We start from the raw sequence: 20,924 nt of genomic DNA, 5'->3' as shown, positions 1-20,924 counted from the left end.
TGTCTCTAGATATAGAACTAATCTAACAAATGACCGCAAACAAAAGATGAGAAAGTATGATTTTGCTTTTTTTATATATATATCAACAAAGAAAATGTTATTTCTACCAGTAAATGTGTGCTTTAATGTTGTTTTATTTTGCCACTGTGGTATAAGTGGGATTCATTAGTGAAAACTCCACTCCACTCCGTCGTCCATTTTTCTATGGTAATGTACAGAATGTCAGCGTTTAGTTTCAAGTGAGAATTAGGCAGGTCTGCTGCCGAAAAAGAAAGGAAATTCCTGCCAACCATATTTTATTTGATCTTTGCTGAATTTATAGTGTGTAGTTCCAGTAGTTAGCTACAGCGCTACATGACAGAAAAGTCATTAACTACTGAAAGCACTACCTAGATTAGAATGTAGTTCAACTACCACCAAGCTACTGCAAAATATAGTTGAGTTTCTAGTTGAACTACATGTAGTTCACTACTCTCCAACACTGCACACACACACACTCCACCACCATGGAGTCAGCGCAGTGGAGCTCAAACCACACATGACAAGCGTGACATTTCACTTCAATGGCCACTGTCACGATTGGGCTTTAGCAAAGGTATCAATTATAGCACCCATATATTTACTGCACCACTGGCTCTGAGAAATCACTCTGCCTAAGCTGCAGGACGCAATGTGCTGCCATACCTACAGAGCAATGAGATTACCAAGGATAGACACACAAACACATGCACAGATGCGCACACGCACGCGCACACACGCGCACACACACACACACACACACACACACACACACACACACACACACACACACACACACACACACACACACACACACACACACACACACACACACACACACACACACACACACACACACACACACACACACACACAAACAAACAAATACAGATTATTCTAACCTTCACAGTACACAAATGCACACACAGATGGGTGCTGACCTGTAGGTTGTCCGTCATCTCCTGGCTGTATGTGAGGCGCTGTATCTCTGTAGGAGAGCTCAGATATAGGGCCTGGCCTCCGTTAGTGAAGACAAAGGTCCGGGCGATACGCAAGTCGGTCAGGGGAAGGTAGTTGATATCCATCAGGGGTCTTAGACTGGGCAAACTGGGAGGAGGCAACAACAGAAAAAGCACAACGCTGTCAAGGGTAGTAGTAGTAGAAGTAATCTCACGGGCCTGTAGGAATACGACAGAACGACAGGTATTTTCTATCCATCAAGGGAACACAACCAAGACAGCTTTTAAGAGGCGTGAGAAAGACAGACTGTATACCTTAGGGTCATGATGTGTCCGTTGGCGCAGAAGCAGGCGAGGCAGACGCTGTTGCAGACGGAGACAACGTCAGCCCGCAGGAGGAAGGAGGACTCGGTGATGTTGTGGGTGAACAGGACAGCCTGGGTGGGCATGAGGATGACCTTGGCCTGCTTCTCAGAGCACACAACGGCCAGGTGACCGTCACTGCACGCCTCCTGGGATGATGACGGGGAGAAGTTGACCAGCTTGCGCCTGCGGGGCCGGTCGGGGTCTTCGGGACCGTTGGGGTCCCGCCACACCTCGTAGGGACTCTGAATGAGAGCGCCCCCACAGTCCAGGAAGGCAAATCGCAACACAGAGCCTTTTAGCATCAAGACGGTACCTGGGTGTGCCATGGAAAAGGCAGATAAGATAAGAAAAGATAGCACTTTCAGTAATGTGACATCCGAGATATTTTCTATATTCACCAAACATTCAATTCTTTCAGATCTTTCTATCTAATTTGACTAATATCAGTCATTAAAATGGAATGAGAGAGTAGGAGGGCAGCGAAGAATGCCTACCTGCAAATCCCATTATCACACCCACGTTAGCATATCGATAATCTCTTCTCAAATGTTGCTTAGGTGGGCTTGATGAGTAAGCCCCTCCCCCCACCACCATGCCCTCTGTTGAACCTGCACCCCTACACCCTACCCTGTGAGTCAGTGAGTGATTCCTCCATTACAAGCATGTCTAATGGCAATGACATCAAAATAACGTAGGCTAAGGCAGGCCACATTAGGGATCTCCTTCCCCCAGACCATCTATCATTCCCTCAGGCAGACAGGCTCACCACTGGGCCCCATGGTGATGGGCTCCTCCATCCTCTCCTCCTCTTCTGTGGGGATGGATATGGGCAGGAGCAGGACCACGCCCAGGCTGGTGCCCACCCACAGGCAGGCGGTAGGCAGAGCATCGCCCTTACGGCCGTAGGACTCTCCGAACTGCAACGTGGTCACTGACTCCTTGGTGTCGCGATCGATGCTGGACACACTGGAGCTCCGCGAGCGACTGAATGAGTTCTCTCTACTTTCTGCTTTACAGCAAACGTCGGGGAGGGACACAGACACAATGAGACATAGGGGGGGAGAGGGAGAGAGAGAGAGAGGAAAGGAGAGAAAGAGAGAGAGAGAGGAAAGGAGAGAAAGAGAGAGAGAGAGGAAAGGAGAGAAAGAGAGAGAGAGGAAAGGAAGGAAGGAAGGAAGGAAGGAAGGAAGGAAGGAAGGAAGGAAGGAAGGAAGGAAGGAAGGAAGGAAGGAAGGAAGGAAGGAAGGAAGGAAGGAAGGAAGGAAGGAAGGAAGGAAGGAAGGAAGGAAGGAAGGAAGGAAGGAAGGAAGGAAGGAAAACAGTAGACAGAGTGGAGAGAAGAAGGCGAGAAAAGGAATAGGACAATGGAGTATGCAGACAGACAGAAAACAGAGGGTGAAATACAGAAAGAGAAACAAGGCAATAAGACGAGGAAGAGAGAGATGTGGAACATAGAGAAGGGAAAAAACAGCTGCTTAAAACAGGGGAGAGACAACGAGCAGCCAAGTGAGAGCACACACACACGTGCAACACACACACACACACGCAGAGACAGACACACACACACCACAAACCAACATGAAGTCACAGCTGTAGTGCTTAGTTACAGTTTGATCCATCTACGACTCATTTTATTATGGACCAATGAAAGCAAACACACAGTATGAAACCATTTCTGTCCTTTTGAATTTTCCCATATTATGTTCTCTCACTCACTGCAGGTTCAAGAAATACCCTGATGTGCATACATACACACACAAAACACAGGTACACATACTGTACACACACAAAATAAGTGGATGCACACACACACACACACACACACACACACACACACACACACACACACACACACACACACACACACACACACACACACACACACATCACATCAAAACACACAGATGTGTTGACCCCTTGCCTTGCTAGGCATTCGGATCCTCCATTACATATTTATAGATTTAGCCTCCTGCCTCCACCATAAAAGTATTTCTGTATTGCCCAAAAATGATTCATGCACTTCTCAATTATTTACAACCTGACTATGTGCTGCCTGGGCTTGTTCTACAAACACCACAGACTTTATAACTTAACAGCGGCTGGGGATTTCTGCATTGCCCAAGGTTCACTCTTAATATTTTCATTCAAAAAGCAAATTGAACAAATTGGAAAGGGCTCTAGCTAAACACTGCTTTCTCTCTGCCCTACTCTGTCTTTACTAACGGTAGAAAATAAAAAGTGTATCAGAATAAAGAAAAGCACCAGCACATCATTAATACACCTTATGGCATTTCACAGTGTCTTGGATTATCAGGCAAGCAAACAAAACTGAACAAGCAAACGCAGTAATAAAGATGTGTGTCCGTGGCATGCAAACATTAGGACAGTACACTAAGCACATACAGAACAGCTGTACCTTGGACACAGCACACACTCCTATAAGCCATGGAAAGATAACGTACACAACCGTGTTCATCCTATCAACCCCAGTACAAGAGCAACAAGCGTGTGTCCCTGAACATCTTTAGACAGGACATGGACGGTGACAGAGCAACGTGGGGCCACAGGACGGACGTACCAACTGACGGAGTTGGGGACAGTGGGCCGCACGTGGCGGTGTACTGCGCCCCCTTACCTCTCTCGCTCCAGTTGTAGGAGGTGGTGTGGTGCTCGTCGTGGGAGTACATACTGACTCCATGTAACTGCTGAAGCATTGCCCTCCTGGACGCATAGCCACCTATTCCCCCACATCACAACCCCCATCCAAACCCCCAACACCAACCAAGCCAGCCAGAAAACCAGCCGACAGACGGACAGACGGGACAGACGGCAATACCAGAGATAGACAGAGGGGGAGAGAAAAAAAAACAACCCAGCTGGGATGAGCATGGTTAGGACAAAAGAAAAAGGGAGAAACAGGGACGTTTTATCCCTCCAGCAGAAAGAAACTCGGCTGCCTAACCCTCCTCCTATATTAAAGTACCAGCTGGAAACTCCAAACTCCTCGGACCATACATGACGAGTGAAACCTGTTTCTGGGACTAATCAATGGGGATATGAAGAGAAATACATCCCTCTAGGCTGCAGTACAGCCGAGCCATGTTTAGGGCGACGCTACACTACACTACAACGCTGCCGGCTAGCATTGAGGCTAGAAAATGTCATGGCTTTTGTTGTCGGGCCTGTGTCCAGAGTGGCAGCTCATTTTCTGCTGTGTGTGTCCGGGTTATGTTTGTGCATGACAGAGTCTTCAAGGTGGTAGCTAATGAAAGTCACGCACAGTGGCACTCGGACAAGACACGGGGACCCCCAAAGGGGCCAAGCAGGGATTTAGTAGGAAGAGGGAGGGGAGGAGGAGGAGAGAAGAAGGGGAGGAGGGAGGGGAGGAAAGTAGAGAGGAAGGTAAGGAGGGAGGGCAATGCTTCAGCGACTCAAGACACACATAGACAGTATAGTGGAGAGACGAGGACAGACAGACGCCCTGGAGCTACATCTGACACCTCGGTCAATAACTTCATCACTACTAGAATGAAACCCATAGGCTTCAGCAAGTTAATACCCCACATACCACCCAGGTAGTGAAGGACCATAAGCGCCTACTTTGGCCTCATGGGAGGAATGACGAAAATCTGGTGTTTCTATGTCAAACAGTTTTGTTATACTTCAGTCTTCTGTGATGTATATAAACTCCAAATTAGATACATTTCAACTCTATCTCTGACATGGTACAGGTGTCTTTTTTTTAAGCCCATAACCATGTGTGTGAGGTGTATACTTTTGTTTCAAAGTAGATTTGTTTAAGACTACCAAGAAACACTCTGTGTGACCCTGATTTAGCCCACTGCAGTAAAAGGTTGCAGCGATCGATGTCTTTGTCCATTCACAGTCATTGTTTGCTCCTAACAATGTCAAAGCTGTAACTATGTTCACAGGCCATAATTACCTCATGTTGCATACTTTAATATTTCATTCTCTGTCAGACAGGGAGGCATGGCGGTGTTGTTTATGTTGTGCCTGTCCCCTTTCTCTGGTGTGTGTGTCGTCTGGTGTATGTGTGTGTGTGTGTGTGTGTGTGTGTGTGTGTGTGTGTGTGTGTGTGTGTGTGTGTGTGTGTGTGTGTGTGTGTGTGTGTGTGTGTGTGTGTGTGTGTGTGTGTGGCGTGTCGCCTGGTGTGTGTGTGGCGTGTCGCCTGGTGTGTGGGCCTCATTACAGGAACTCAGCCCTTCACACCGCTCATTGACCTTTCATTATTCCAGTGACCCTGCTGTTTCATCGCTGTGGTAACCCAGCCAGCGCTAGCGACAAACTGAATGGGTAGGGGGGCGCACTGCCTGATGGGAGCACCAGCATAACACACGCCATAGACTGGCTACGTCCTAAATGGCACCCTATTCCCTACATAGTGCACTATTTTTGACCAGAGCCCTATGGGTCCTGTTTAAAAGTAGCGCACTATAAAGGCAATAGGTGCCATTTAGGACATAGCTATAGTCTACATGGTGAGAGGAAAAGATATTTAAACATAGTTAGCGAACCGCCCAGGGCATATATAGCACAAAAAATCCTAGTCTCCAATGTGCTTTGACATTTTGAGGAAACCATTTTAAGATCCACCTGTTGAGCTGTTGGCTAGTTTTGATACGGTTACACAGTTTGAGTTCAAATTAGGTGATCTGTCCTTTTACAAATGATTTTTATTTTTCCGGTGTGTCACCGTAACCTCTCACTACCTTACTGTGTTAAAAGCTTTGAGAGAATAAGTATTAGGCCTATTTGCGCGGTCAATGACTCCTCATTGTTATCTAGGCGAATCCCAATTTCGCACTCTGGCGACTTCAACACGTTGACAACGCTGATCTAGGTTAACTAAAGGCTTTCACACATCCTGCTGTCATTTAATTCCATTATGAACAGAAGTCAAGGTTCTGAGTTACAGCGAAATTGAACAAACTACATTTTGGCACTAATATTCTGTTCTAAAGGGCTTTTATTAACACTAACACAGGAGCTCTGGGAATACATGTAAAATAGGCATTTATAGCATGCCAGTATCAATCTGATCAGTAACAAAGGCGACCGCGGCCTTCATTAAAACATGGAGCGTATGCTAATGTGGAACACAGCAGACTACAGCCTGCCTCCCAGCTCTATGGGTTCTGCCTTAATGGAGGATTTGTTCACGAAATGGGAATACAATCACACAGTTTTTGTGAAAGTGTGCATGCTGGTGTGTGTGTTTCGAAATCTTCAGGAATAGAGATTCTTATGTTGCCGTTACCATGGATACATTTGTAGTTTTCTTTCTCTCCCTGTCCATTTCTATCCCTGATAATCACCCACTGTCTTTGCAATTCGGGAGCAGCTGTTACTTTTGACAAGTTAAAATGTTTTGTTCTCCGGACAGCCTCGGCTAATCAAACACAACTCAGCGTGAGGACTGAACACCCTGCGGTGGCCTGTGGCTGGTCCAGGGTCCAGGGTCCTCTTGGAACACAACTAGCTCAGTCTGCCTTCCGTCCCTCCCTACCTGCCTGACCATCTGTCTGATCTGACGCTCCAGCTGGGTGATAGAGCCCTCTGACGCCGGCGCAGGTCGGCTGACTGTGGCGTTTTGGAAGCAGTCCCCATCCTCTCTGTACCGTGGAGAGATTAGCTGGAAGGACCGCTGGTGTCTGTCTGCTAATCCGTCCGGATTGGGATGAACCAGAGTGGAGGACCAGCCAGGCCACGGTAGTGCTAGTGTGACCTGGATAGGAAGAGCTTTGGCCAGGCTTACAGTACTCAGAGAACCCCTCGGTCTGTGCACTGACAGGACAGCACACAACAGCAGATCAATACCAGGGCAAACTTTTGGCATCCTGAGAATGACTCAGAAAGGTCAGAGAGTGGATTACACTAACTCTCTGATAGAAAAGTACAAGGATTGTGTAACACATCTATAAGTAATGTTTGACATTCTAAGCAGCGCATTTGTCACAGTATACATACATGAACCTTTAGATGTTGACATAACCACTCATAATAATGTATAGTTTTAGTATGAAGCTCTTGAAATAATATCTGGATATTCAGATCCATAGTGGTAATCTGGATGTTCAAATCCATAGTGGTAATCTAGATGTTCAGATCCATAGTGGTAATCTGGATGTTCAGATCCATAGTGGTAATCTGGATGTTCAGATCCATAGTGGTAATCTAGATGTTCAGATCCATAGTGGTAATCTGGATGTTCAGATCCATAGTGGTAATCTGGATGTTCAGATCCATAGTGGTAATCTGGATGTTCAGATCCATAGTGGTAATCTGGATGTTCAGATCCATAGGGGTAATCTGGATGTTCAGATCCATGGTGGTAATCTGGATGTTCAGATCCATGGTGGTAATCTGGATGTTCAGATCCATGGTGGTAATCTGGATGTTCAGATCCATGGTGGTAATCTGGATGTTCAGATCCATAGTGGTAATCTGGATGTTCAAATCCATAATGGTAATCTGGATGTTCAGAGCCATAGTGGTAATCTGGATATTCAGATCCATAGTGGTAATCTGGATATTCAGATCCATAGTGGTAATCTGGATATTCAGATCCATAGTGGTAATCTGGATGTTCAGATCCATAGTGGTAATCTGAATGTTCAGATCCATAGTGGTAATCTGGATATTCAGATCCATGGTGGTAATCTGGATATTCAGATCCATAGTGGTAATCTGGATATTCAGATCCATAGTGGTAATCTGGATGTTCAGATCCATAGTGGTAATCTGGATGTTCAGATCCATAGTGGTAATCTGGATATTCAGATCCATAGTGGTAATCTGGATGTTCAGATCCATAGTGGTAATCTGGATGTTCAGATCCATAGTGGTAATCTGGATATTCAGATCCATAGTGGTAATCTGGATATTCAGATCCATAGTGGTTATCTGGATATTCAGATCCATAGTGGTAATCTGGATATTCAGATCCATAGTGGTAATCTGGATATTCAGAGCCATAGTGGTAATCTGGATATTCAGATCCATGGTGGTAATCTGGATGTTCAGATCCATAGTGGTAATCTGGATATTCAGATCCATGGTGGTAATCTGGATGTTCAGATCCATAGTGGTAATCTGGATATTCAGATCCATGGTGGTAATCTGGATGTTCAGATCCATAGTGGTTATCTGGATATTCAGATCCATAGTGGTTATCTGGATATTCAGATCCATAGTGGTAATCTGGATATTCAGATCCATAGTGGTAATCTGGATATTCAGATCCATAGTGGAAAGGTATTGCATAAAAGCTGCACAGCACTTTTAACAATATTAGCTGAGTTTAGCTGCCGCTGTGACTATACAATCTAGTAAATGTCCCTCTATCCTCAGTAAGGAGGAGGACTGTGTTCATAAACCATGCAACGTTACGTTAGACGACTAGTCTCTGTGTTAAGAGCCTATTATCGCCTATGTGAATGCATATTGAACTTGCATTTAGTTAAGGTGCACACAGCCCCACCTCCTGAATATACCCAGTAGAACATTTCCTTTGTGGATGTTACATTCTACTCAGGATTAACAGGCCTGGGCAGCTGACCTCAACACTCAATACATTTTACCGTCATTTTGTCCATTTTGAGAAAATGACCGCATCCCGACAGACTGGTTCTATTAATGGGCCAGGAGCTGAGTGACAGTACGCTGCTATAATAAGACAAGGTCTGCGTCCCAAATGGCAACCTATTCCCCATATAGTGCACTAACTTTGACCAGAGACCTACGGGCCTGAGTCAAAAGTAGCGCACTATGTAGGGAATAGGAAGCTAGTTGAGACACAACCAGGGGGGCGAGGTCATGTAGCTGGCTGAGAAAGGGGGATGCCTAGTCAGTTGTTCAACTGAATGTATTCCACTGAAATATGTCTTCCGCATTTAACACAACCCCTCTGAATCAGAGAGGTGCGGAGCGCTGCCTTAATCGACATCCACGTCTTCGGTGACCGGGGAACAGTGGGTTAACTGCCTTGCTCAGGGGCAGAACGACATATTTTTACCTTGTAAACTCGGGGATTTGATCCAGCAACCTTTCAGTTACTGGCCCAACACTCCTACCCACCAGGCTATAGAGACGTAAGTGTGGAAAACAATGAATGGATGTCCATCGTTTGATGTTGTCTCGAGCTGTCCCTATAGCGTTCTGACTATGACTAAAGAAGGCTGACTGACAGGGGGGTATGATTGCACGTAATGGCATGTTGCTACCCATCCTGACAGCAGCCATTTTCTCTCACAGCGTTTCGCAGGGGAGAGGTAAACATGTTGGCTCAACAAGAAACAGAGAAAAGTAGATGTGAGTAACCGCTTGACAGTGTCAGATGAGAGGATATCCTCTGTTTGATGTTATTTGTGACAGGACGCCTCAAGACACATTCGAGCACAACAATGAAACATGCCTACGCTCTGTAACACGGGACAAACATATAACGATAACCTTCCTATTGAGGTAGTAACCAGAGATCACAAAAGCAATGGTTGAGAAAACACTGGACAAACAACCAGCAGGATTCAGACACATTCAGCCAAGTAGCAACATCTGGGAAAGTATTGCAGTCAGATAAGCACCTAGAGGGAGTTAGACAGGTGTGTATTTATATATATATACAGTATATATATATACACACACACACACACACACACACACACACACACACACACACACACACACACACACACACACACACACACACACACACACACACACACACACACACACACACACACACATATATATATATATACACACACACACATATATATACACACACACACACACACACACACACACACACACACACACACACACACACACACACACACACACACACACACACACACACACACACACACACACACACACACACACACACACACACACACACACACACACAGTACAGTATGGAACGGAAACACCTACTGGCGCCACACATACAGCACATAGATACACACACACAAACACGCCACACCCTGTCACCATTGATACACTAACACAGGGACGGTATGGGTGGTACAAAGTGAGGGTGTGGGCTGTAGTGTTGTGGTGTAGTCACATTGTGGTGGTGTGGTGGAAAGTGAAGGGCTGTGAATGACAAGTGAGGTCACAGCGGAAGGGCCGCTGGAGTATGTGCGAGCAAATGTGTGTGAAAATCCCCAACAATTTGTCTTCAGCAAAACCTTTTGGTGAACTTTGACTTTATAGCTGTTCTCTTACAGTTTTACATGTGACGAAACATGTTTTGACGTGGTCAACTGTAATCATCTACCCTATCAATATAACACTCATCACAGAAAATGCTGAAGAGAAAAGTCCCACAGTGTCCACCCTGCTGTCACTACATGGTGACTAACCAGGAGGGACATAATACTGTAACATTCAATGTCAGTTATACTTCAGTAATACAGCATTCACCATTTTTTCTTCAGGATAGAAAAGTCAGAGAAGGCACAATCAAAATGAATGAGAAAACACCAGATATCCCACCAACCACAACCCAACCAACCAACCTCTCACCCCCTACCTGTTGATGACTGGTAGACATGCACTTAGGAGGGGAGGATGAGGAGGTTAGGAAGAGGGTTTAAGGGGAAGGGGACAAGCACACACCTTCTGTGTGGGAGGAAACAGGCAAAGAGATCTCCATGCAAGCGGCGGACTGGGCCTTGCGGAAGGGCGGTCGGCCAGGCCCTCTCCGGGTGAGCCGCGGGCCCTCGGGAACCCCTGTGATGCGAGGCTTCCCCACGGAGCAGGGCTGGGAGGTGGGACTAGTGCAATGTCCATTGACATGATCTGCAACAACGGCAAAGCATTAGCAAACGACTTAAGGAAATCAAAGCAGAGAGAGAGGGGAAAAAGTCTGTGGAAAAGAGAAAATGACAGAGATAATGAATTAGAGTGAGAACGAGAGATATAGTTAGAGAGATAGAGAGCGTTACAGAGAGTTAGAGAGATAGAGTTACCTGACCACTGTGACTGACCCAAACTTAAGGAAAGCTTTGACTATGTCAAGACTCAGTGAGCATAGCCTTGCTATTGAGAAAGGCCGCCGTAGGCAGACATGGCTCTCAAGAGAAGACAGACTATGTGCACACTGCCCACAAAATGAGGTGGAAACTGAGCTGCACTTCCTAACCTCCTGCCCAATGTATGACCATATTAGAGACACATATTTCCCTCAGATTACATAGATCCACAAAGAATTCGAAAACAAACCCAATTTTGATAAACACCCATATCTACTGGGTGAAATTCCACAGTGTGCCATCACAGCAGCAAGATTTGTGACCTGTTGCCACAAGAAAAGGGCAACCAGTGAAGAACAAACACCATTGTAAATACAACCCATATTTATGCTTATTTATTTTCCCTTGTGTACTTTAACCATTTGTACATCGTTGCAACACTGTATATATTATGACATTTGTAATGTCTTTATTCTTTTGAAACTTCTGTATGTGTAATGTTTACTGTTCATTTTTATTGTTTATTTCACTTTTGTATATTATCTACCTCACTTGCTTTGGCAATGTTAACACATGTTTCCCATGCCAATAAAGCCCCTTGAATTGAATTGAAATTTAGTTAGAGAGAGAGAGCGTTAAAGAGAGATATAGTTAGATTTAGATGGCGATAGAGAGTTAAGAGAGATAATTACAGAGTTAGTGATAGAAAGAGAGTGGAAAAGCAGTCAAAATATAGGGAGAAGCTTTTTACTCAATCCATGCCAAGAAAATAAAAAAGATACCAAATAATATTGATTAAAATAAATAAATAGATTCACAGGTGATGGTAAAGTACATTCGGTCGGACCAGGCATTTTACAGGATCAGAGTCTTTCATCATCCCTTTGTTTTTGTCCTCAAGTGACAGTGAGAGAGTTTCACACTCAGTACCAAACTTTATTTTACTTTTGAGAGGTGCCAACGAAATTCAGGTAATACATTTTTGACCAGTAAGGTCCTCACCAGACTAGCATCAGGAGCGGTGCAGGACTTCAAACATTTAAGAAATCAGAGACCCTTGGGTAGATTCCAGAGTGTATCAATATTTGAATACAGTTGGTTGATACTGTAGGTATACAGCGTAGGTCCATGAAACAGCATACTGGACTGTCTGATGCCTCTGAGACAAGGTGGGTACATGTATGGTGCCTGCTCTGAATTGTGTATATTCATATTGATACGTGTGTGTGCCCACACTTGCTTGTGTGTGTGCGCATGCACATGTGTGTGCGTGGATGCGCATGTGCGCGCGTGTGTGTGTGCCTGCTCTCTCCAATGGTATTTGAGCCAAATACTTTATGTTAATGAGACACAATTTTGGGGGGGATTCAATGGGCTTGGCTCCTATTCCACAGCTCGTCAGCCTGTGGCTTCGTCAGCCAAACAGAGAAAGCTCTGCGCCGCCAAGAGACTAACAATTAAGCAGCTGACGACGTCTGTGCCAGATGCAGACCACGTCTTCACTGTCAAGTAAACAAAACTTTGGCATTTTATTGACTGACAGCTCCCAGTGAGGTAGCACTACACCAGTGCTACACTTCAGAGCAGAAATCAGTGTGTGTGACAGGGAGGCTTGTTGGGAGCAATCCTTGCTGAGTGAGAACTGCATTCAGAAAGTTGGCATTAGCCTGGGTGCCAGTCTGCTCCTGCTCTCTTGCCAACTCCTTCTAGAAATTGTCATGCAAAAACATGTTCGTTTTGACAGTGGAGTAGGCAAACGCACAAACAGATCTGGGACCAGGCTAAGTTGGCCTCGTGTTAACTACTGAATATGCCAGACAGGAATCTCTAGTGGGTTGTCTGTTTAGCTATGGTGATTTGAAGGAACACACACTCCTAACACCAAATCCCTTGTTAGGCCCATTGATGCAAATCTGGTTCATTTTCTAAGTGAGGATGAAAGACTCTGTGGTGCCACCCAGTCGGCGTGCGCCTCCAGTCCAGTTTCACAGCAGGCTGTAGCAGGGCAATAACAGGCTTGGAAACTGGGGATAGCTCTAGTGCACCAGCCAATGAATGTGCTACATGACTACGCCATTGTGTGTCTGGCTAGCACTTATCATCATGGTTGGGTCTGCCAATCAGTGGTTTGTCCTGGCACAGTCTAAAGGAAACTGGTCCACATCAGAAAAAAATGGCTGTCTACCCACCCCACCTACACACACTCACTCTCTTTTTCTCTCTAACACACACACACACAGACACAGACACATACAGTACACACACGTTCGTACACACACACACGCAGGTTCAAGTAATTTAATCACATGAAACAGTCCCACTTTGTAGCAGCTGTATCCTTGACTAATGACAGACAGCTGCTCATATTATATTTGAACTAATTACATAGGTGCATTAGAATATTAATAGCCTAAACAGGGTACTGATCACGGTTGACATATATTTTTCCCCACTGCATTAATGTGCAATTTAATTTTGACTGCTTGGAATACTGCTTGAACCTTATTATTCTCTTCCAATTGTTGTTCAACGTTTAAAAGGAGATGAGGTAGGTATATTTTTGCTACAACTATCATCCTTTTCAGTTTTATTTCCTTTTAAATGATTGCTGGTTTACCCAACACGGTCTCACTCTAAAACTACAGCTACACATTTCAAACCTGTTGAAGGAAATAGTTATCATTTCACAGATGTCATACTGTAGATATTGGCACATTAGTGTACTGTATATGAACTGAAGAGGCATATAGTAGAGGGATATCGTAGGACAGGACAGAGCAGAAGCATGAGTGACATAACCTGTGACTGCGAGAGGCGTAGGAGCTCAAGAGATGTACTGAGAAAGAGCGTGTCGCTAAAGTCTACAGGAAATGCAGAATGGTCCAGTAATAATGGAGCAAGTCCCGTTTGAGAGACAGAAATGGTCCAATCACGATGGAGCAAGGCTGTTTAGAGTTAGAGAATGGTCCAATCACAGTATAGAGCAAGGCTGTTTGGAGATAGAAAATGATCCAATCACGATGGAGCGAGGCTGTATGGAGACAGAGAATGGTCCAATCTCAATAGAGCGAGAGTACATTTAGAAAGGCATCTCCCAAAACGATATGGGCATGAGGTAAGAACCACCTTTAGAAACACTTGCAAAATGTACGATAAACAAAAAGCTTACGACGGGTAAAAACAAAACATAGAAAGTCAAAGGAGAAGAACAGAACAGGCCATTCAGTCTCATCATGAGCTGGTCGAGTAGAAGAGGTGAGTGATAAGAAAATACTGCTGGTTGCGTGAAGAAGAAGCTACTTGATGTGAACAACATAAACAAAACAAATATAAATGTATATCTGCGAATAACAGGACAAAAGAGGAAGTAAATTAATCAAATGAAAAGAGGGTAAAACTGCTGGCTTTCGCCTACCGTACCAAGATCAGTCTTAAGATCTGTAGGCAGACTTAACTTTCTGCCGGGTCCCTTTACTGTAACAAAAGACATAGGAAAGAAAGGAGCAGTTAATGTTTCCAAACCAAAATGGAAGCAAAAGTAAAAGCCAAACGATGCAGAAAACAAAAGATCAAACAAAACAAAAACTGAACAACATAATTTAAAACGTGCAAAAGTGTGCAGATGTCGCACATGGCAGGCAGATGCAGAGGCCATTCCCATCATGCTCCATGGTTTTCCCAGGCCAGTGCTCCCAGTCAGAGAGTGTAGACACGGGAACCGTGAAACCCGTTTTCGGGCAAGACTCCTTCCCAGTGTGTCTTCCAAGTCTTCCATTCTCTGGCCACTCAAACGCAACTGATTTAAGTCGATGTATTTTCTGATTGTTTGTTTAATGTATTTCTGTATGTTAGGGTTGTCAGAGTACGCTAAGGCCTGGGGGGGTTTGGCATAAGAAACATAAATAAACTGGGAACTCAAAAACACAAAACAGATTGGAAAGAAACAAACAAGTTCAACATTTTGCAAGCATTTTGCAGTATATACAGAACTGCAAAGGTACATGTTGAGAGAGACGGTCATTAATTCTTCCTCAGTCGATCCAAAGGACATACCATGAGGACACTGGTTTTGGTTGGTTAGATAATTATTCTGGTGTATGGGAAATGTGGGATGTTGTAAGGATGGCAAATCAAGAAACCACACTCATTGTCCTCTAACCAATCTTTGTAAAGTAATGTTTGGGGCACGCTAGCAGATATTGGAAAGTGCAGTTGTTTGATTGCACCATCTGTAAGTGGAATCCAGAACATTTTAGCTTTGAAATTGAACAAACTCGTATGTTAGAACACTCTGTTTTACAGATAATAATTCAAGAGGCCAAAAGTCTGAATTCCACCATCTTTCATTGACTTTGAGTAGGGTAAAAGGGGTATGCTGAGGTAGAATTGAAGTTGGAATCATTTTATGATAAATTGCCTTGTTGGGAGCACAGAAATTGAAAGGGATTTTGATGTAAATGAAATGTTCTCCTTGTGCGGTGCTTGTGACGAAATTGCTGTGGTATAGTGCCGTGGCATCATTTAATTCCGAAATCAATAAAGTGTGTGCGTGTGTGTGGCCAGATGTTGCGGCCATGATGCGTAGCAGCAGAACTGTGTAGGAACAGAGGAATATAATTATGGAACGACAGTGCTCTACCAATAGCACTGTCATTCACTATTCACAGGTGGAATTCTACAAGCCATTTAACAGCTCATTTGCACCATTTTAGGACTCTTGTGGGAATATCTTTGTTGGATAAAAGGATGTTTGAACTGAATAAAAGTGGGACTGTGCATTGTGCCAGCGATGCCTTTTAACAAATGATAATATTTACATATTTGGGGACATAATTATGCTACATATCAACCTGTTGCCCTACGAAAGGCCAGTTTGTCTTTATCAGTTATGGAAAAATAGAAAAGTATATTGTCTTGTTTATATGCCCTGATAACATCCAAATGCTATTTTATGGTAAATATTTAGGGAGTATTAATTGCTAGTGACATGGAGCATATTGCAACCATCAATGGCCACCAGATTATCATCAGTTGATCTCTTGTTAAACCATCAATACAGGTTAAATTCACCAGCACAGCTGATCACAATTGCAACCATTATTGGACACCTCTACCACTCCCTAAAAGCTGATGTCGGTGTTACCTTAGTCCTGCTTGCTACCAAAGTCTCTGAAGATACAGTATGTTCACCCTGTGATGGGTATTATCAACGGAAACAATTTAGTCCTACTTTTTGAGCAGATTAAGTGCAATTTATCGATTTGACAATCATTCCGTACAACTGAAATAAAGTATTTTCTCATTTACCACGACAAATCTACTGTGGCAATTTACCCGTGTAAATGGAAAACTAATGTTGGTGTAGCCTACTCTTAATACTTTATTTGATTCCAATTTATGTTATCCATTAAATACAGCTGTCTTTAAAATAAAAATGTCTGGTACGGTCATTTCTTATCAAAATCGGGGGTAAACTATTCCTGGTCTGTCCATATTTGAAATGTGTAACTAAAACTTAATCAGCCTGTCGGTTTCCGATGCTCCTGATAGGTCGATATTTCATTGGGGGCGGGAATAGAGAACCTAGACACAGCTGTCTGGTATCATCATGGAGTACATGCAGTTAGACACATCACAGAGTATTAGATGTTGTTATTATGTTAAAGAGGAGGTTGTGGGTGAGAAAAACCAAATAGACAAAGTTAGTGTTACAAATGAATGAGAGTCAGAGTGCCTCCCAACAGGAAGGGCAAAGATGCATGGCCTTCCTCACAAGAACATGACAACAACAACAACAACAACATGGATGAATCACAGAGGAGCTGAAGAATTAGGGAGGAGTGTCTGACCTTGACTGACTCCTCCCGCTTTTCTCCCCAGCCTTCCTCAGTAGCACGGCTGATGAAGGATGCAAGGCCACAAGACCAGACCAGACCCAGCACAAAACACACATCGCCCCCTACAGCTGGGGCTGAGACAATGCAACAACGCCTATAAGCTGTAAATCTTCTGCTCACAGATGCATGGATCACAATGTTGAAAGTTGGAACAGACAAGCATAGGAACACACTCCATATGCTACCATGCAACGCCCCACACCCACAAACCCACCCACAAACCATCCTCCCTCCACCCTCCACCCCTCAGCCCACCCACCCTCCCACGCACACTCCCCCAGCGATGGGACGTGAGAGGGACAGGTTTCCCTGGGCCGTGGTCCCTCCTCTTACCATTGTCCAGTAAGTAAAAGACTGGACTGCAGTGGCTGGCTCTCAGACTGGCCACAGGCTCAGGCATGGAGCGAGGGTCATAGTGAAGGTAGGGAACTGGAATAGGAGATGCAATAGAACACACACTTTTCAGGAGGGAGAAAACAAAACAACATGGGTGAAGATAAAGACAAGCAGGTACATAATATCAGTTGATTCTGAAGATACTAATACAAACGTGTGTGATAAGGTCAAGGTAAGACTACCATGCAAACACAACCACGCCAACGAAAACAATGACTAATACTGCTACTACAACGACTACTATGTCTACAACTACTATCACGACTCACCATCACAAATCACTGCAACTCAATGAAATGTTGTCATTGATGATACAGGTAAAGTAACACCTGTTGTTAACATTTATGCTAGGACTTCCCCACAGCCGCTTGTCCAGTCCAGTCCACACCCCGGTCAAAACAACACAGCACCCTTCCAACAGAATTCAGGATGAGAGAGTGTTCTTGAGGTATCGATTCCAGACTTGGCTAACAACATGTGCTTCCTTATTGTACTGTGAAATTTGCTCTCTAGCACCTCTCAAACTCAATGTCAAATTCTCGCTAGATTCCTTGTGACATAACACAGACTAAATGAGGTTTCAAACTTGGTGTGCAGGTGTGTGGTGAACAGTAAGTACGTTTAATCCCAGCCACTCTGCTCATTATAGGAGATAAGAACTGCCACATCCAGCCCAGGCAGGTTGCTTCAGCTCCCCGCTCTCCTTTAAGCTCCCCTTTAAACAGCCAGCCTGCGAGCTCAGGGACAGCTCCATCACCTCTCCTCTCTTCTCCTGGAGCCTTTCTTTGCCTCTAAATTTATCCTGCTTGGTCAGAGCCACTCTCTGGCATTTCCGCTTATTTTGCCCAACCTCACGATTCGCGTCTCACCCCAGACTACAGGACCTATGCTACCATCAGCCACAGTAGCCGCCATCGTGAGCAGATACCCAGACACAACAAGAGACAGTAACAAAGTAAACAAACAACAACGGAAAGGAGGATATGGCTTCAAAGACGAACATGGGGCCAATTACGGGGCCTAACGGGGGGAAAAAGGAGGATGTTTCCCGGTGTGGAGAGGTGAGACGGAAGTAGGAAGGAGGGAGTGAGAAAGAGGAGAGTTGAGACGGGTGATGGTGGATAGTTAATAGGCTGCCTGCCGGGTCTGGGTTTGGCCAGTGGTGGTCACAGCAGGACTGGGGTGTCAGGGCAGGGGGACAGCCAGAGCCAGCCAGGCTCAGGTCACTAATCGCCTCAGAGCTGCTTGGGAGAATAACGACGACAGAAACTCGCCATGAGCCCTCTGTCTCAGGATGGAGACTCTGCCTTTCTCTGCCTGTCATCTGTCCATCTCTTCCTTCCTACCTCTGATATCCCCTATGTTTCCCACCGCTTTTTCTCCAGCCATACCTGTGCCATTCTTTACACATGTCTTCATCATTCCTTTTCTCTGCACCTTTGTAAATACCACACAGTCACACATCACATCCTCATCTCTCTTCCTACCCGATCTCCACCTGTCTCGCTTTTCTCATCTCTGCAATCAATAAAAGGGATGGGACCAGATAATAGATAGGCTACCCTGACATATTCCACATAGCTATGCACTTTGGTATTCATTCCTTCTAACGGCATACCACCAACACTGTATCCTCAGGAGACTTGTGGATACATGGCAGGGTCAGCCAGGTCTAAGATCCTATAGACCCAAGAGAAACTGCAGTCAGGGCGAGAGAGATAGCGAGAGAGATGGAAAGATAGAGAGAGAAAGAGAGAGAGGGCGGGACAGAAAGGGATCGGGAGAAGGAGCGGGGGGAGAGAAAGAGAGAGAGAGAAAGATGGAAAGAGAGAGCGCGAGAGAGAGAAAGAGAGGGAGAGAGAGAGGGAGGGAGAGAGAGAAAGAGAGGGAGAGAGAAAGAGAGGGAGGGAGAGAGAAAGAGAGGGAGAGAGAGAGCGCGAGAGAGCGAAAGGGAGGGAGAGAGAGAAAGAGGAGAGAGAGAGGGAGGGAGAGAGAGAAAGAGAGGGAGAGAGAGAGGGAGGGAGAGAGAGAGGAAGGGAGAGAGAGAGAGCGCAAGAGAGAGAAAGAGGGAGAGAGAGAGAGTGAAAGAGAGAGAGTGAAAGAGAGCCTTGTGCAAGGCCTTACATTTACTGGTCCTACTTCCTCCGAAACAGAAGCCATGTTCATTCATAATGCAGACACTTTTGGCAAATTGATTTCCATAAGCATACGTCTCCAAACAGGGAAAACATTTTTTTTATGGACGCATTAAATATTCACAACAACATGCTCCGGAGTTTAGATTCGCCTCTGGAAATAAGTGTGTAAATAACGGGCAGAAAAGATGACTTCAGGAAAAACAAATGAGGCCTCATCAATCCCTATCGGGGGAAAAGTCGGTGGGAAAAGTTTTTCTTCAGAATGGCTTTCACAAACATCCCTCACTCCTTTCCTTCACACCCACCCTCCCAACACCACCTCCCTCCCTCCTCCTCCATCATTCTCTTTTTTCCCCGAATTCTTTCCATTTCCCAAACGCAACACAAAGCATTTCAAGTTATTCACGCTCCACTGACAGGTTTGAGAGTTCAAGTGGATTCTTGCTTCCTGCAAAATAAGATGCTGGTTAAATAGCTGTCTGCTTGAGTACATGCCAACTGACACTTCTTTCTCCGTCCCTTGTCGGCGCGTCAGCACTAAGTGACCCGCGCAGACAGAGTAACGTGTGGCGCTCCTAAGAGGAACACATCAAACACAGTGACATCACCGTAACAGACATAACGGGTCATTGTTGACACCATCAATCAGCCCCCTTCCATACATTCCGTTATAGATTTAACGTCTGGGGCCTGGTGAGAACATAATTTTTACGTTATGATGGCTCTGTCTGGCAAAGTGATGATTCAAATACTAAGCAAATATTTACACAGAAGAAGAACATTGGTCTAAACTTAAGTTGCTGACAATCTGCTATCTTAGGCTATGTAAAGAAATGTAAAAATTAACGCAAACACACTCAGACGCATGTACGTACACATACTCCCAGTGATATAAAGATGGCTTTACATCAAGTATAAAGCAAAGCTGTATGGAAACCAAAGCCTAGAGAACACAGCAGGTCTAACAGCATGGCTGGCATTGTATTCCCATCACACACACATTAGTCTAACAGCAGTACTACACTCTCTCTCTCTCTCTCTCTCTCTCTCTCTCTCTCTCTCTCTCTCTCTCTCTCTCTCTCTCTCTCTCTCTCTCTCTCTCTCTCTCTCTCTCTCTCTCTCTTTCTCCGTCTATCTCTCTCTAACTCTCTC

The 20,924-nt window shown here is 44.9% G+C and overlaps 1 protein-coding gene across 13 annotated transcripts in view; it reads right to left on the bottom strand.

The window, feature by feature from the left end:
- The window catches only part of stxbp5l (syntaxin binding protein 5L), a 232,412-nt gene that overhangs the window by 13,301 nt on the left and 198,187 nt on the right, over nucleotides 1-20,924 (bottom strand). For 3 of the 13 annotated variants that reach the window (XM_071340638.1, XM_071340640.1, XM_071340650.1), the window contains 7 exons: nucleotides 17,572-17,667; nucleotides 14,762-14,815; nucleotides 10,986-11,168; nucleotides 3,979-4,080; nucleotides 2,110-2,349; nucleotides 1,293-1,656; nucleotides 960-1,125 (listed from right to left, as the gene is read on the bottom strand). In XM_071340638.1, the coding sequence (XP_071196739.1) occupies nucleotides 960-1,125; nucleotides 1,293-1,656; nucleotides 2,110-2,349; nucleotides 3,979-4,080; nucleotides 10,986-11,168; nucleotides 14,762-14,815; nucleotides 17,572-17,667 (1,205 nt within the window). The remainder of the gene's footprint in view (nucleotides 1-959; nucleotides 1,126-1,292; nucleotides 1,657-2,109; nucleotides 2,350-3,978; nucleotides 4,081-10,985; nucleotides 11,169-14,761; nucleotides 14,816-17,571; nucleotides 17,668-20,924) is intronic. The other 10 variants (XM_071340641.1, XM_071340644.1, XM_071340643.1 and 7 more) reach the window with 6 other exon arrangements.

The sequence above is a fragment of the Salvelinus alpinus genome, chromosome 14 (assembly GCF_045679555.1).
Source record: "Salvelinus alpinus chromosome 14, SLU_Salpinus.1, whole genome shotgun sequence".
Classification (NCBI taxonomy): domain Eukaryota; kingdom Metazoa; phylum Chordata; class Actinopteri; order Salmoniformes; family Salmonidae; genus Salvelinus; species Salvelinus alpinus.
The sequence above is the reverse complement of the archived record's forward strand: the minus strand, read 5'-3'. Positions and strand labels throughout refer to the sequence as shown.